Here is an 18,437-nt window from a genome sequence, read left to right as displayed (position 1 = left end):
GGGAGACTGTAGGAATCAACAGAGAAAAGTAGGGTTGAAGGGACCTCAGGAGCCCCCTGCTTAACACAGGATCCTCCCTATTTTAAACTATTCCAGACAAGTATCTAACCTTTTTGTAAAAATTTCTAAGCATGGAGATTCCACAATTCCTTTGAGTACCTTGTTCCAATGCCTAGCTATGTTCATTGTAAGAAAGTTCTTCCTAATATCCAGCCTAAATTTTCCTTGCTGCAATTTAAGCCTGTCACTCTTTGCCCTGTTCTCTGCAGCCAGAGAATAGTTTATCCCTGGGGTCGGCAACCCTTGGCATGCATGACAGTGTGCCACATGAAGTCATTTTGCTTGGCATGCCATCCTTTTTCAGAAAGGTTGTTTCAGACTCATAGTCTTACCAGAGTCAAACCTCCGTGGTGGGTGGCAGGGGTCTGCCTGAGCCAGCTGTAGCAGGCAGCCAGGAGGTTGCAAGGGGCTGCCCTAGGGTCCATGGAGCCCTGGCCCAGCCTGTTGCTGGGGGCAGGTGTACACATGCTTTAGGGCAGATGGCATGGGAGCTGCAAGGGGCCCAATCCTTCATGTGGCAGTACATCCACAGCCCCTTCCCTGCCATCTGCCCCAAAGTGTGTGTACACCCGCCACCGGAAATGGGCCAAGCCAGGGCTCCAAGGACTGTGGGGCAGCTGCTTGCAGCCTCCTGGCTGCCTGCCACAGCCAGCCCAGGCTCTAGGCAGGCCCCTGCCACCCACGACAGAGCCTAGGCTGCTTGCAGAAGGTGGTGAGGAGGAGGCCACAGGGATCAGGGAGTTTCCAAGCAGTTTGGTGGGAACGAAAGGAAGAAGGGGAAGAAGAACCAGGCACCAGATCCTGCTCTGGGAAGGTAAGTGAGCCAGGGTTGCTTGTGTGTTTGGCTTGTTGAGGGTTGTTTGGTCGGTTGTGTGTTTGGGTGCGTGCTCTGAGCAGCTGAAAAGGTTGATTGCTGATTGCTGCTTGCAAGCAAGGGTCCTAACAAAGGGACCTAGCTAGTAGGGCTGTGTGAGGTTTCGGACCGTGCTTCAGATCCAGAGAAACTACGGATGCTTTGGCATCCAAAGCAGCATCTCCGGATCGAAGCGCTGGCTTCTTTTGGCTTCCCGAAGTGGTTTGGAGGTTCTTAACCGCTTCGGAAAAGCTTCAGAGCTGCCTCGGAAATCTGGCCATAGGGTGTAATGGGGAATCCATTAAATATTTATAACTTTGTTGTTTTCCATCTGATTTGGATGAAACTTGCCAGAATGGTAGCCCCTGGTAAGGCCACAAAGCCTGCCAAGTTTTAAGGAGATAGGTGCAGAGGTTTGGGGGAAACTGCACCTCAAGCTGCTGACAAGCAAAACTCGTTACATAGATGACCGTGTGTGTGTTAAGGCACAGCAGGGTGAAAGCTGCAGGCCTGATAGCCCCTGCTGAGGCAATGAAGCTCAAGGAGAAAACTGCAGGTGTGGTGGCCCCTGCTGAGGTCATGAAGCCTGCCAGCTGTCAAGGAGATTGGTGCAGGGGGAGTCTGGCTTCTGGGGCCCTGCACCCCTAGCTGCTGACAGGAAAAATGCATGATGTGGGTGCTTGTGCAACTGACTGTCTGCCTTGGGGCAGTCAATTGTCTGTATTGATTATTTTCTTTCCTTAGTCTGTGGTTTTGTAGGTGTTAATCCATGCTCGTTAACTTGTTATGTAGTAGCTAGGTACTGTGTATTGAGCTGGTCCCTGCGTGAATCATTACTTGGTAACGGGTAACACAGTAGCTTAGCAGCTAGGACTGCAGTAGTCCCCCCTCCCCCCCCATACGCCAAGACAGATACAGTTGAACAAGCACCCATATCATGAGTTTTGCTTGTCTGCAGCTTGAGGTGCAGTGTCCCCCAAACCCTTGCACTTATCTCCTTGAAACTTGGCAGGCTTTGTGGCCTCATCAGGGGCCACCACCCTCGTAGTTTTCAGCCCCCTGTGGTGTAACACATAGACGTGACATGAGTTTTGCTTTTAAGAATTTGGGGTGCAGTTCCCCCTGAGCCCCTGCACTAATCTTCTTGAAACTTGGTAGGCTTCATGCTCTCCATAGAGGCTACCATCCCTGCAAGTTTCATCCAAATCAGACAAAAAACAACAAAGTTATAGATATTTAATGGATTCCCCATTATATCCTATGGCTGGATCTCTGAGGCGGCTCCGAAGCTTTGGAGCCACTTCGGCTGGATCAAAGCAGGACCCCAGTTTGGAGCTCTGGATCAGATCCCTGGCATCTGAAGCGGCCGGATCCGAAGCCGGATTGAATAGTAGCTGCCTACTCGCACAGGCCTACTACCCAAGAGAGGTATATAAGGAGACAGTCCAAGCGACTAGGGGAGCAGCGAACAGGGAGAGCCAACAAGACAGTTTGCAAGCAGTTCTTAAGTCAGTTCCTCTTTGAAGAAGAGCCTATAAGATTTTTTTCTTTCTTTTTTTTAATATGTAATTAAGACTGACTAACCTACATAGTTTTATTTTAAGCAGCTAAAACTCAGAAATTAGACCAATACTTATGCCCCTTGTTTAACTAGAGTCCAGAGCAAAGGGAAATTTGCTAAGGAGTTTGCTTGGAAACTCTCTCTCTCACTTTCTTTCACTATAAGCTTGCTGAGAGGAAAGAGGTTTGCAGGAAAAAGGCAACCCTTCAGATCAAGGAACAGCAAACAGACCTGCTACAGAGGAGTTTGCTAGGGAAGGTCTGCTTGGAAAGAGAGGCAGGAAGTGAGAGAGACCCAGAGAGATGGCTGGAGGATGTCACAATCTGAAAGCCACTGCTACTTCCGGCTCTTCCTCTGCTTGCACCTGTGAGATGTCTGTCCAGGCAGAATCACACACCATTGAGGCTTTCACCTAGGTCCTGGTTTGGTACTGTGCAGACTGCAGCTTGCAGGTTCCTTCTAGTGATGGCCAGGTGGGGGAGTGCCTGCAATGTGAGTGGTGCCTTCTGGTGGAGTCCCTCAGGAAGCAGGCAAGACAGCTACAAGAGGAGGTAGCAAGGCTCCAAAGCATCCTCCACCAGGAGGACTTCATTGATTCCATGCTGGAGGAAACCTCTAGGACTGGAGAAAGAAAGGTGGTGCTAGAAAAGGAAAAAGGCATGGACTCCCAGGAAGGTGGAAGCTGGAAGCTTGTGACCTCAGACAGCAAGAAGTTGTTGTCATCCCCACCTGCCGAGATTTGCTTGGAAACAGATCTGGAGCACTAGCAACTGAGGAGGAAGAGCACATTTCATTGGTAAGAGAAGCCAGGCCATGAATCCCCAAGGTGGGGAGGATCAAGACCACTGCCATAAAGAGGAAGTGGTGGGTGGTGGTGGTTGTCACCATGGGACTTTCAGCTTTCTATCTTTTCTGTAGCTTCTGTCTTCTAACCCTCCTTGCCTCAGATTCCCACTCCTGGGTCCCTCCGCTCCTCCTTTCTCTGTCCCTTCCTGTTCCCCTAGCAGTACACCTTATATCTCACCTCACCTTTAGTGGTCTTTTCCCCACAATGGAGTTGTGATAGTTTGTATGGGATAGCTTGCATAGGGATGATCCTGCCTCCAGCAGAGGATTGGATTAGACCAGTGCTTCTCAACCTTTTTTGTAGCAGGACCCATTTGTAAACATCAACGGCCAGTCCCCACCCAGTGCCCCTCACTCCTGACCCACTGCCCTCCACCCCCAGCCCCCCAGTGTGGGGGCAGGAGGGGCTGTGGGGCAGGAGGTCCCCAAGCAGCCCCCTGCAGGTTGCAATGAGGCCAGTCTGCAAGGGAAAAGCCACAGGTTCCCACACGTTTCTCCTTTAAAGGAGAATCCATTTTTAAAAGTTTGCTGATCCATTTTAAAAGTTGGTTCCCGACCATTTCATATATCCTTGTAACCCACTGTTGGGTCTTGCCCCTCGGGTTGGGAAACGCTAGACTAGATGACCCCTGGAGGTCCCTTCCAGCCCTGCCTCTCTGTGACTCTAACCTAGCCTCTTGCTGGTCGCCTTTCCCCTCCCTTCCCGTCTCCACACCCCAGCAGCCCTGGAGGCGCTGTGCCCTGCTGGAGTCACAGAGTGCTGGGGAGGAGCAGTGTTGCCAAGTCAGCTTATAATAAGCAGAACTGGGCTTGTTTGGGTTTTTTTTTTTAAGTCCCTTTAATTTTTTGAGAGTTGTGGCTTGATAAGCACCCCCACTCCCCTCTCTTTAACATGGGTTGGGCTGCTTTTTAAAAGTAGTGCTGCTTTTTTTTTCTCTCCGTCTTGCAAGACTTAGCAACACTGCTAGGGAGAGGCCCAGAGGGAGCAGCTGGAAGGGTCCTGGTGCCCCGGGCTCAGCAGGCAGGATGCAGGTGGGATGCTGCTTCAGCACCAGTGAGAGGAAAGCTGGGTGCTGGTCCCTGACTCACCCCAGAGCCCACCTCATTTGCCTATCCTGCCTAGCAACAGGGCAGTCTCCTTTCTGATTGGGTGAGGCTGGCCTCTCCCCTCCCCCGCACCTCCCAGGACATGGCCTGAGGGGAATCAACTCGCCTGATGCCTTAGGCTGGGGGGGAAGGGGGGGGGGAGTGAGTTCCTAACACTCTGATTGGCTGAGGCTGCTCCCGCCTCTGCCCTGGTTGGCTATAAAAGGGGTGGGGATGGGGCACTGGGAGGCATTGGCCTGAGGCAGCGGTGCTGGCAGCTGCCAAATCTGCCCATCAGCTCCCTCTCCTCCCCTCCCCAGCACCCAGCCTGAGGTAGTCATTAACCCTGAATCTGTGCTGCCCTTTGCTGCTGCCCAGGCAGGGATGCCCCATGTAGCACAAAATTCCCCTATAAGTGAGGCACCGGCCCTGCCTCCCAAAAAGCTGCCCAGCCCCCATCAGCATTCCTGTGGGCACGCCAATGCCCCCACCCCCCACTCAGTAGTAACATCTCCAAGAAGCTGCTCCCCCCACCCGACAAACTCAGTCCAAGACTGATAACAGCCTTGGGCAGAGCATGGGACGGCCCCCAATCCTGCCACCCCACCATGGCTGGAGGTTGTCAGGACAGGAGGCCCTTCCAGAGGGGCTGGGGTGGGAGAGAGAGGTCATACCCTCCTTGCTGTGCCCCCCTCCTCTTGCCCCAGACAGATCCTGCTGCTGGGTTGGCATTGGCAGAGCTCTCCAGGCCACAGGGGGTCTTGACGTTTGTGGCCCTTTGAGACAGGGACACTGGCACCGCTCTGAGAGGTTGTCTCAGGCTTTCTGCAGACTCCACGTATCTCACTGCATCAGGAACAGTTGGGTCACAGGCTTATCTGCACCCCCCCCCCCCGATTCTGATGCAATCGCACAGTGTCTCTCTCTCTAAGAGTGGGGCCCCCTGGATATGGGCCTTACAGTGCCTAAACTTTATTTTGGGCCTACAGAAACTATTCCTCTAAGAAATCCCTCTTCTTTGTTGGGGTTAATTCAAAAGGTGCAGGATGATTCTTGCAGGGTGGATAATCTTTTGGACATTAGTCCCTGCTCAAAAGGATACTTCCCTCCCCTTGTGTTTTTGATTCAAACATGGCTTCCTCTGCAGCTCCACTCTTGAGTAACAGCCCTTTCTTTGTTATACTGTGGTGATTACAACGCCTTCCCCTCCCACCCTCCCAAAAACCTTTCCTTTCACAGGAACTGACCCCTCCCCTGAACAAGAGACTCTTCTTGAGATCCCTTTGGCATGTTTTCAATGCTGAAAATTGTATGGCACCACTTCTTATCTAAAAGCTTGATTTCTTTGGTTCTGGCTCTATAGTTTCTCTTATTTAATGGGGAGTTTCCTCCCTCCAGCTTATATAGTTCATAACAAATGTTACAAAACCAGTTCAGGACCTCTGAGTTACTCTAGCATTATTTTGTGATTGGATTTAATTATACCTCTGTTAAAATTCCCAATAATTTAATCTGTGGGTTTTGTAAATGCAAATTGTGAGTAGGAAGTTAAGAATTAAGATTCCTTTGATTACTGTCGACTTTAATGAAGGGACTGTGAACTTGTCTAATGCAGCATTTTCTGGAAATTCTGAATGAATAAAGAAAATAGATAAAGACTCTTTCTCTTTGAGAGGAAGCTTTATCTAAAGTCAGGTCCTGTCTACATAAAAAAAATGCACATAAAAATAAAACAGGATCTTAGGCTCAGGTTATTTTGCCATTGCTTACTTCAAAAGGTATTAAGTGCTTGGATGAGCCTTGGATGAAATGATAGAAATTCAAAGTACTTTTGATAAAACACACAGACTTAGATGTTTTACAAGGACCTGTGACTTTTGGGAGGTGAAATTGTTTTTGTTTTCTTCTCATTATTAATGGAGAAAAGTAGCTAGCAGTGTTAGTCTGAAGTCAGGCAGACTGCAGGGCACGGTGGCATCTTAATATCACTGGTTGCCTGCAGAAGCCTATGCCTTTCTGAATAAATTAATCTTTAAGGTGCCACCCTGTGTTGCCTTCTGCCATTAATGTGAGGAGCAAGATGGCTCGAAAGAGTAATAGGTCATATGGAGTTTTGCCTTCAGTCGTTTGTTTGGTTAAGTAACCTCCAACTGGAAAGCTTATTGGTCTGTGCAAGACAAATTACCGATCTCTGCCTGTATTCTGTTTGGGCAAAAAAACTTCACCACTGGCCCTGTATTTGCAGCCATAGCAGAAAAGCCGAGGGACTGAGTTGTCCTCTTCTACTTGCAAAAAGTGGCCTTCTCTGAAGGAAGCTCTGACAAATTTTAAGTATTTCTGATAACAATGGAGATTTTGTTTATTATACTTTATTTGGAACAATACTTGAAGAGGATTTTTAAAAAGGTTTCAATATCTGAAGTGCTTCTGATAATCATATCTAATTTCTTCCATCAGCAAACTCTATTGACAAATCTATATACAACTTATTATATAGCAAGAATTCATTAGCAATTATTACAGCATTTAATATTATTAAATCATTTCATAATATTATTAGATAATAATGTAAGGGTATTAGATGTGTAGTAATAACAATATTAGTTTTATCAATCTAAGTTCCCAATTTTGATCTTTAGCACATATGCTGTTTATCTAGTAAAATCAACAACTGAACAGCTCAATGCAGTTTACTTGTAGAGGAAAAAATGCTTATTTTAAAACTGTACATATTCAAAAAATTCAGAAGACATTTTAATGTGGATCGTTTTTAATTATTTTATTCACAAGTTGAAGATGATCATACTAATTGAGAAACAGGAAAAAAGGGAAACAGGGCATATATACTATACTGCTCATCTGAGAAATACTACTGTGGCCCCAGTCATGCCACAGATATACATGGGTAACTTTATACTTTTGAATTTCCATGTTAAGTTAAATAGGACTGCTCACATGACAGTGCTTTTGTAGCATGGAAAACTATCTTGGTACAATTTCCTATTTTGTATAAGAACTTGCATATAAGACATATCTGAAAATATCTGTAGCAAATAAAACAGTTACAAAGACAGAGTTTGCAGTATAACTATGTATACACTTTTTAATTATATGTATGGTTTCTCATTATACCAATGTGACTATAGAAAAAAGATTCATGCTATATTATCTATATAGTTAATATTTTACTTTTTTATTTTAACAGGGACCTGATTATCCAAAATGAGACAAAATCTAATTTGTCAGACACCTCCCACTGTCACTGTTTATATAAAATCAAGTGCATCCAGGTCACATCAACAAAAAAACCCTGTATGTCTAAAACGTCCTATTTTTAAAGACAGTCAAGAAAGCTGTGAAAACCATGTGCATGGTAATAAATGTAAACGTCCAAAAGGTCCATGTTTAGTAATTCAGCGTCAGGAGATGACTGCTTTCTTTAAACTGTTTGGTAAGCTAACGATTATATATTTTAAGTAAAATTATGCAAATTGAGATTTCAGATATGCTATATAAGCAGCTTTGGCTTTTTAAATGCAATAGTAATTTGAGTGTCTTCTTCTGTATATACTAGCAAGCATAACTTGTTTTGAAGAAACTCTAAGGCCAGAGAACTCACACCACTAAATTGAAATGATGGAAAGATATTTCTCAATTAGTTTAAAAGCTTCCAGTTCTCTGTTAGAACCTGTTGTTATACTTCAACGTTCAAATATGTACCTTTTAAATTAAAACAAAATATAAAAAGTGTTACAAAAATACTGAAAGATACATATTTGATTTTAAAAACATAAGCAAATTACTTTTTCCTTCTGCTGTCATCATTCCCTTTCTCTCCTCCTTTCCTCTTTCATCACTATCAGGCCCTATAGATTACCAATGCTCTTTTTGTATATAAAGTATATATTTATATTGCATTACATTTCAAAATAGATTTGAAAGAGGCTGAATTTCTCAACAATGGAAGAAAATACATTATTGTGGAAATGATCATTCAGGAAGGGAAACCAATGAAGAGAAAACATGCAAAAGAGTTTAGGAGCTACTAGAGTTTTCATTTCTGTTGTATACATTTTTATAGTTTTTGTGCTCCAAATAAAGGGACAGAAAAATAGCAGGAGGCTCTTTTTGTTCCTAAAAATTCTGAGTACAGAAATCAATTAAAACAGAGAATTTACAGTACCCAAATATAGTCAGTCTTCATCATCATAGGATAATTATCGGGAGCTATACCCTTAATTATGCAAATACCTTAATACTTACAGCCTAATAAAGGCTTCCAGACAATCAAAATGCAAGAATTCTCATGCCTGTATGGTTAGTCAGAAATACAGGTGCCGCGTTAATTTAAATTAAATACAACCACGTAGGTGCAGTAAATTAAATAAATGAAGAGGGGAGAATATCATGCAATGGTGTTCAGCAGCCCTCTAGTAACTCACGTTAACTATGAATGGAGTTCTTTGTGTTTTCTGCTTTGCATGTGTTATGATTTCTCTCCTATTATTGGGACTTTCTCCACTGCTAACCCCTTTCTCCTGTCATCATCTCCTTTTTCATTTTATTCAAATCAAGAAAATTTCCTTTATTAGGCTTGATTAAAAAAAAAGAGAAAAACAAAAAAACCCTAAAAACTTTTCTATATGTGTCTGTAAAAAAATGTCTCTTTAGAAAAATAGTTAATTTTATCAACTGAAATTCACAACTATCTTTTGTTGCAGATGATGATCTAATTCAAGACTTCTTATGGATGGATTGCTGCTGTAAAATTGCAGATAAGGTAAATTTGGTGTCTAGGTGTCATGGTTAAAAGGCTACTTCTAGAACGAGTGTCTTACCCCTAATCACTTGATAATATAGCATGAACATAGACCATAGTCTGCACTCTATAATGTACTCTCATTTTCTCCACTGAAGCTTCTGGACAGCATAATTTACAAACTACTGGTTGGGGAGGAATGCACAAAATACAGTCTTGTTTTGATGCACCAATTAAAATATATTAAGCAATATTATACTGAAAACAAAGAATGTTAATATTCTATTTTTTTTTACCTTTTCTAACAGTATCTTTTGGCAATGACCTTTGTTTATTTCAAGAGGGCTAACTTCAATATAAATGAGCACACCAGACTTAATTTCTTTGTTGCTCTGTAAGTATTCTTCAGATACCTGGTTGTGTTATTAATATTATGCATCTTTGTATTGGTTTATTCCTGTGTTTATGCAGCTGATAATACTGATTTTCAAATTAAAATTCCTAATGTGGTTTCTAATGGGGGTTTCATACTGCAAACCTCTTCTTTGCCCCCATTATATATTCAGTACTCTTATTGGCAACCTTACTAAAGAAGCATTGAAAATAATATAGGTGAAGTTAATAAGAATGCCTACTACTAAAAACTGACTGACACTTTCGGATCCTGTTTTTGGTTGCTTGTAAATTTGTCAAATGTTTAATATTTGGACTGTTGGTAGTAGTCATGTTGGTCTAAGGACATAGGCAGGGAAGGTTCCATGGGTAGATGTGATATCTTTTATTAGACCAACTAAATAGATGGAAAAAAGTTTTTTGCAAGCTTTCAGGCACAAAAGCTTGTGTTAAGCTTGCAAATAATTTTTTTCTATTTAATTGGTCTAATAAAAGATATCACATCTACCCAAAGAACCTTGCCTGCCTAATATTTAGATGTTAGGGGCATGCAGAGTGGGCCCTATTTGATTCAGATTTGGATTCGGCTCAAATCAGGGACAGTGATTCAATTAGTTGATTTGGATCATTGTCCCTGATTCGATTCGGCCAAATCCAAATCTGAAGTTTCAATGCTGATTTGGAGAATCAGCGATTCGGACACAGAGACAGCTTTAAATGTTTTTTCTACATACCTTGAGGTAGCAGCATGGCTTGTGAATGCTGTGATGGTAGGGGGATGGAGTAACCCACAGGAGCGCCGGGGGGCCTTCCACTTGCTCGGTGGTGAACTTAAATTATTTCCAGTCCACTTCCAGGTCCACTGGAGAGCGTGTGAGGGGGCCCTCTGGCTCAGCGATTGGCCACAGGGGGACCCTGGGTGCCCCCCCAGACCCAGGAGGCACCAGTCACTGAGCTGGGGTGGGGCACAGGGGGACCCCCTGAGCACTCCCCAGCAGACCCGGAAGTGGACCAGAAGTGCTTCTGGTCCTCTTCCGGGTCTGCTGCCAAGCACGCTGGGGAACTCCCCACACTTCTGTGGGATGTTCCATCTGCCCCAGCATTGCAGCATTCAAGAGCTGCCTGGTACCTAAAGGTATGTAGAAAAAACATTTAAAGTTGTGTCTATGTCCAAATTGCCAAATCTCTCCAAATTGATTCGGAGAGTTCCAATTTGATTCAGAGAGATTAAAGGATCTCCTGATTCAATTTGGATTCAGAGATTTGGCCACCAAATTGGGTCTGATCTCTGCCGAATTGAATCAGGGACCGAAGCTTCGCACATCAGTAGATGTGTGTATCAGGCAGAATTTGTTTGAAACTTTTCCACCACTGTGGTTTATTATTTCTGAGAATGAAGTTCAGGAAAGATGCATTGTTTCCCCAAACTAAAAAAATTCTTGACATGTTTTCATTTGATGGTGCTAATGCCTTTCTATGTTGGAGCATGGACATGCTTTTGGCAGATGAATGTGTGAAAGGTGTGTATTCTTGCTACCCTCCTCAAATCTGCCATAATTTGGTCAAGTTATAAATCTCTGAAAAAATGCAGTTTGCATATGTTAAAAAGAGAGTATGTAGATTTTAGCAGCTGAAATCTCCATTGATTCCACGCTTACTCGGCATGCTTAGGCCTCTCATGGTTTCTAATGGTAACTGAATTGCAGATGCATATTTTCCACAGAAAGACTCCCTACTTTCGTAGATCTTACATGTGACGGATCTGCATGTATACCATGCCCACAAAGCAAATGAGCATGTTATGTCCTCTGACAACTCCCATGTGCGACTGAACCATGTATGAGCCATCCCTACAGTGACTCTATGTGTTCCATGCCCGTGCTAGTGAAACTCAGAAGGACTTTCCCTGTAATGACTATTCCTGGTGCTCATGGGTTGCACTAGAATGAGGAGCCCAGGGAAGAAATTTAGACTTGCACAGTAGAGGGGGAACATAAGAGAGATTTTTGGAACATGGGTACAAGTCTATGCCAGTTAGAGCACAGCCTCTTCTACACAATGAAAGAAAACTTAAGATTCCTGAATCTTACCATCCCTTTGCTGTCAGCAAATAGGCTTATAACACACTAGCAAAGCTTACCTCTCATCCCTCTTAACACTAGTCTACACAGAGCATGGCAATGCACTATTGCTATCAGTTACCCAGGGCCTGATTCAAAAGGTATTTATGCACTTAAGTTGCATTTTAGTAAGATTTTGTCTTTTACAATCCAAGCAATTCATTATTGACCCATCTAAATAGTTACGCACTTGTGATTCAGACATGCATATACAGAGATGTGCTTTCTAGGTGTTAAACTAGATAATGCATAGTTATGTTCCAGCACACTTAGCTACAGAGCATGCTTGTACCATTCATTATTCTGATTCAGACACACGTAAATATGCATAGGATAAACATGTCATTTTGGAGTTACCTGTATGCTTAACTACATTAGTGCACGGTTGACCAGTTTTTCTAGGCAGAATCTGAAAGCATCTATCAAGCCAACCTGTATGTTATTCCTATTGACTACAATTTTCTTCACAATCTCATTGATTCCTTTGACCTCAGCCTTTCAATTGCTCTATATATGACATTTGTAGCATTTTTATAGAATCAGAATATTAGGGTTGGAAGGAACCTCAGGTCATCTACGCCAGCCCCCTGCTCAAAGCAGAACCCAACCCCAACTATTTTGTATTGCTCCTGTTAGTTTAGTTGTGTGTCATCGTAGTTTCAGGTTTGATTCTCTGAGCGTGGTATAGATAGAGTTTTTCTAAAGGTAAATTGAGCTTGGTAAACTACGGGAGGCATTCTTTGTAGGATGCACGACTCAACAAAAGGATGTGTTTAGCTAAAAACTTTGGCCGATTTTTTTCTACCTTATACAGTAGAAATTTTAATGTGTGAAGAAGTAAGGTACTTTCTTGCCCCTGTGCTCTGTGTTGGATGGCCTTTTTCAGAGTATTTGTGCAATTACATTAGTCACTAACAATGCACTAATTAACCAGTGTCCAATGAAAATGTGGAGAAGTGGAGGAGGAATTGATCCTCAGATTCTGTTCAAGGGTAAACCATTATCCTACACAGTGATAATGCTGTGGAATCAGTCAGCCCAGGATAGTTGCACATATGCCCAAAGCTAGCAGTGTGTGGGAATCATCTGAAAATGTGTTCTAGCATTTTGAGAGAGACTGAGCAGATCAGAGAAATTTTGGGTATTATTGAAACAAAAAAGGATAGAGAATTTCAGTAGCTACTATGAGTAATGCAATGAAAATGTGTCCCACTTCTCAATCATTTACACTGCACAGTTTTCCTTTGAAAATATGAATTTCTATATATCTAATATATAACAGTATATGACCGCCTATCCCTTTTACATGTTAAACTAGGATGAGAGATTCTCTAAAGGGTGTGCAGCATGACAACAAGGGCTAAATACATGACAGTTGTGCAAAATGAGTAAAATGCAACCACAGAAAAGCTATTAAAATGCTTTCAACAATCCTCAGTCAGAAAAAGGAGAGCTGAGTGTTGAGATTGCCTTGCTTTAAGTGCTGGTGGCATGTAAACTGTTGAGAAAATGAGAGAATTTAGGCTTATGCCCACTTCAGTGATGAGTAAATGTATGTGCCTGTGCCTATATAGGGGCTTATATCACTGAATCCCAACCTATAAGCAACACTGATCTGAGCTGCAGGGTCTGTATAAATGTTGCCTAATTCCATGAGAGGACAGGAACCCAGACAAGCTCACCTCTTCCATACTCCTATTGGCTATACTATGCATCCCCTTGAATAGCATGCTGGATGCTGTGAATGTCAACCAAAATATGCTCAAGGGTCACCATTCAAGGTTTAGAATCACAGGGACCTCAAGGGTCATCTAGTTCAACCCACTACACAATGCATGATATGCTATTCCTATACTTCTTGAAAACTTTGAAAGAGAAAGATGCCACAACTTCCCTTGGCAGCTTGCTCTACTGCCCTCTTGCTCTGACAGTAAGGAAGGGTGTATTTATTTATTTAGAGATTTAGGCTAAATCCTCTTTGCTACAGTTGAAGTCCATTGTTTCACAGCCTGCCCTCTGTGGCAAGAGACAATTTATGTTCCCTCTTCTAAGTAGCTTTTCAAATATTTGTTCCCCTTAATCTCCTTTTTACCAAATTAAATGTTCTTAGTTCTCTCACCCTTTCCTTGTAGGGCTAGCATTTATCCCTTTATTGTCTTTTTGATTAACTCTGGTTCCTCTCCAGTTTTTTCACATTGTTTTTAAGTTACAGAACCCAGAACTGCACACACTACTCTAACTAAGGCCTAATCAGCACTGAGTAGAGTGGTATTATCACCTCCTATATCTTATGTCTCATGCAGACCCAAACTGAGTTTCCTTTTTTTAGCTGACCACATCAGATTGCTGGCTTATGGTGAGTTTGTGATCCACCAGCAATTCCAGATTCTTCTTAGCAATGTTACTGCCTTACCAATCACCACCCACTCTGTATTTATGCATTTGATTTTTCTTTCCTAGGTGTAGAATCTTGCATTTATCTTTGTTGACTTTCACTCTGTTATCTAGTGGCTAGTTCTCCAGTTTATCAAGATCCTTTTGATTTTTGATTGCATTCTTCAGAGTGTTTGCAATCCCTCACCTATCCAGAGAATACATATGGAGACCTGGAATGCATAACTTCCTTTTTTAGTTCCACCTAGGTGTACACAAATATAATTTTTAGGCACAAAAATACAAAATGCAGCAGTGACAAAAAGTCTTAGTGAACTATGTCCCTTTCAAGCTCAAGCAACACAATTCTGTGGGCTGGACCTAAGTCAGCTGATGAACCATATGGGTATCAATATGATATCACATGATGGAATTTATATTTTCAGTTTGCTTTTTTAAAAACCTAGGAACTTATATACACAAATGTACCTTAAATAACAATATTAGGGCTTCAAATTCAAACAGAGATCCATAAATGTTAGAATTAATACTACCTTTGGAGCCTTAGATTGGCCTCCTATGTTGTGCAAGTACTGATACAGTCTCTAAATGCGCAATCCCATGTTATTTTTCCCCAGGATCTTTACCTAATTTGTTGCACCAGATGTGCATGCTCTGGGGACAAACCAATGTAGAAGAGACTACAGCACACCTGCCTTTTTGTTGCAAGAGGTAGAAGGTGTATAGTGAGTGAAGCAAGGGATTGCAGGAAGAGAAGAAAAGTCTTAATGTTTAACAGTTGATTGCTGTTCTGAAAAGATGAATTCGATTGCTGCTTCTGTCAGATTTTGTGTATGATATTCATGAATTGTGTTTCTCAGTCCCTGGAGACCACAGAGACTGCTTTGCAGAAGGACAGAGCACTCATAAGTGCAGAGGAAGTCAATGGATACTGTACTTAATGTACAAAGTGCTATATAATACTAACTACTCTGAAAAAGAAGTTCCTAGGTATCTCAAATTGGGCATACAAGAGTAGTTGGTACTTTTTACCTTAATCTTTCTATGCCTTCATCATGCATTCAACTGACACAGGCTTTATGAACTTTGTATTTGTGAAGCATTTGGATGAGCAGTAAGAAGCTCCATGGAAAAAACCCACAAGGAAATTTAAAATTCTGTCTTCAAAGCAGAATTGAAATACTTTGCAGTAAATAAGGGAAGATCAATCACTGATCAATGAGAAGAAAATTAAGATAAACAGTGATGAGCCACTCTGGCTCTCAGAGGCAGGAATTCTCTGGAAAAATAATTTGTGCTCATAGAATAAATACTGTAACATAATGTATGCATACAAGGGGAGTGAATTATGGCTCTGTTAACCTCAGTTCAGGCACTTTGTAACTTTTAAGTATTAGACTTTGTGATATTAATAATGGCTTTCATGTAGTTTGTGTGTACAGATTACTAAAACTACTTGCAAACAAGTTTATATCCAATTTGTTATGAATTTACTATTGCATGCATCTTAAATTCTGTGGCTGCTGGTTGTAGCTGTGTTGGTCTAAGGACATAGGCAAACAAGGTTCTTTGGGTAAATGTGATATCTTTTATTAGACCAACTAAATAGGGAGGAAAATTGTTATTTGCAAGCTTTTGGCCACAAACACCCTTCTTCAGGCATAGGGAGAGTGTGCTAGTGTTATGCGTTCTCCATGGTGGAATAGAAGCCAATATGCAAAATTCATGTCTGTGAAAATGCACATATGTGGCAGTGAGGATCAGAGGGAATAGGAAACAATAGGTGTGAGACCAGTACGTGTGGGAGTAGAAGAGGGGAATGTTGACTTGGTACCAGAATGTAGCTAGTTAAATGTAGAGGTTACCTGTGGTTATCGGATGGCCGGCAAGTTATAATGTGCCATAAATCCAATGTCTATATTTAGTCCATGATTTTTTGTGTCATTGCACCTTGTGTTGCTACTTGTCCCCAGGGAATGCCTGTGCCATGAGTGCTCTGGCATGCGGCAAGCTACCCCAGGTGGGGTAGGGGAGCCTGGGGTGAGCACCGTGCTGGCCCCAGAAGCCTCATTTAGGGTCCTGAGGTCCTCCTGGGGCTGCAGCAGTGGCAATCCAGTCACTTGGAGCCTGGTCAGATTCTGGAGCAAGGCTCCAGCCAGCCCCGGCTCCAGTTTTGAGCTGTGCGCACTGCCACCATGTGCACAGCCCTTTTTTTCGGCATGGGCTTTTTCGACCCTAGGATTTCCTGGGGTCAACCACCCCCGTGCTACAAGGTAGCAGCATGGGGAACAGCTGCATGTGTGGTGTGTAGCACTGCAGACAGATCTGTGGCACCACATACCACATGTCTGTGCTCATCTGGACAGAGATCTTTGCCTCAGAGATAAAAAAGGCTATTTCAAAAATCAAAACTAGGTAATTCATCCTAGCAGAAAGGTAATTTTGGTAGAAAATGTCCACAGATTAATGGAAGCAAGGAAATGTGTGACAGGTTTAAAGGTACATAGCTGAAGTCATACAAATATGATGACTGAAATTTCAAGATTCTTAATATTCATATTTGTGTAGGTATCTGGCTAATACTGTTGAGGAAGATGATGAAGAGTCTAAGTATGAAATTTTTCCATGGGCTTTAGGAAAAACTTGGAGAAAGCTCTTTCCTGATTTCTTAAAGTTAAGAGACCAACTCTGGAATAGAATTGACTACAGGGCTATTGTAAGCAGACGTTGCTGTGAAGAGGTAAGGAGGCCTTCAGTATACTAGATTTGGGGACTGTGACACAATTTATATCAACTGGGAATGTAGTCCTATATTGTATTTTATATATATGCATGTGTGTGTATTTCTATGAAAGAAAAATACAGTTTCCATGACAGGAAAAATATATATTATTGTATGTATATAACATTTTCTGCCATAGAAATTTCTTGATGACCATCAAAAAAGGGATACATGCAGCTGAAACGTAAGGATTTGTCTATTCTGTTCTTAACTTACCGGAATTTTCTTTTGCATTTATTATGTTTTCTTATGGACACTGTTTTTAAGCAAAAATCCTGAAATCTTCTTTCACGTCTATATCCAAACTTTAAAAAAAAATTGTTCAGTTAGCCCACCTTGTAACTGGGGTATTTTACATTATGCTACTACTCCCAAACTTGTTTCACAAGTTTCTTTTGAACACAGTCTTTAATTGGCCATTTTACATCATTCTGTTTAGAAATGTTTTGTTTTTCCAGTTACTTAGAAAAATCATCAACTCCTATATAGGTATAGATTATAGATGTGTTAGTCTAAGGACACAGGCAGACAAGGCTCTTTGGGTAAATGTGATATCTTTTATTAGACCAACTCAAATACAGTAAAATCCCTGTTTTCTGGCATTCTACTAGCCAGCATACCAAAACAAACCTATTAACCGGCACCACGCCACTGTGCTGCCACCATCCACTACTCCGCACTGCCACTGCTGCGTGTAACCACCCTATGCTGCTGCCATGCCATCTACCACCCCGCACCACCGCTGTGTGCAAGTCTCATGCAATCTTCCCGTGCCAGTGCCATCCACCACTCCACATCGCCGTGTGCAAGCCCTCTGCTCTGGCTCCGGTATTTTTAGATGACTGGCATTTTTACAATACCGGCATCTGGCATTCCCCACTCATGCCGGATAATGGAGATCTTACTGTAGTTGGAAAAATTCTCAACTAGAATTTTTCCAACTATTTGAGCTGGTTTAATAAAAAATATCAGATTTACCCAAAGAACCTTGTCTACCTCAACTCCTATATAAAACTTTTACATTGAGTGAAATCCAAGTGAAGTGAATAGCAAAAAATTCCATGGATCCATAAAACTAAAATTCTGCCTTTTATTTCAATGCCTTTTTGTTTTTTACTTTGAGTAAAAGTGTTAACTTGACAACCCCTCCCCCAGTTGCTTTTGCATTATTTCATCCCATTTTTTAAAACCTGAGTTTAACCGTAAAGAGAAAAATATCCCATGTCCTCATTCTTTTATATTTTATACCATATTTACTCAAATCCAAGATGAGACTTCCCCCCATTCAGCATGTGGGAAAAAGCCACTTGTCTTGGAATCTAGTACAAGGCAAAGGAGGCGGGCTGGCACCTGCTTTGGCATCAACTCTGGCCCTGACATATGATCGGAGGCATAGCAGTCGCCACCCACACTTCCACCTAGCACTCAGTTATTGCTCTGGCCCTTTCTGACCTGGGCATGGAGCACAGGATAGCTCCACCCCCAGCTCAGAAATGCAGCAGCAGCTGTAGTGGTGGCAGCAGCCTCAGCATCTTGGGGTTACTGACAGTAAGTGCTTTGGGGGCAGATGGCGGGGGGGGGGG

The 18,437-nt window shown here is 42.5% G+C and overlaps 1 protein-coding gene across 1 annotated transcript in view; it reads left to right on the top strand.

Moving 5' to 3' along the window:
* Positions 1-7,246: 7,246 nt before the first annotated feature.
* Positions 7,247-18,437, top strand: part of SPDYA (speedy/RINGO cell cycle regulator family member A) — a 23,953-nt gene continuing 12,762 nt past the window's right edge. The window contains exons 1-4 of the mRNA XM_019527387.1: positions 7,247-7,857; positions 9,128-9,186; positions 9,474-9,559; positions 16,641-16,812. Of these exons, the coding sequence (XP_019382932.1) occupies positions 7,629-7,857; positions 9,128-9,186; positions 9,474-9,559; positions 16,641-16,812 (546 nt within the window). The 5' untranslated portion in view covers positions 7,247-7,628. The remainder of the gene's footprint in view (positions 7,858-9,127; positions 9,187-9,473; positions 9,560-16,640; positions 16,813-18,437) is intronic.

The sequence above is a fragment of the Gavialis gangeticus genome, unplaced genomic scaffold (assembly GCF_001723915.1).
Source record: "Gavialis gangeticus isolate Ggan-Ray unplaced genomic scaffold, GavGan_comp1, whole genome shotgun sequence".
Lineage (NCBI taxonomy): Eukaryota > Metazoa > Chordata > Crocodylia > Gavialidae > Gavialis > Gavialis gangeticus.
Note: the sequence above shows the minus strand (reverse complement) of the source record. Positions and strands in the feature narration are given on the sequence as shown.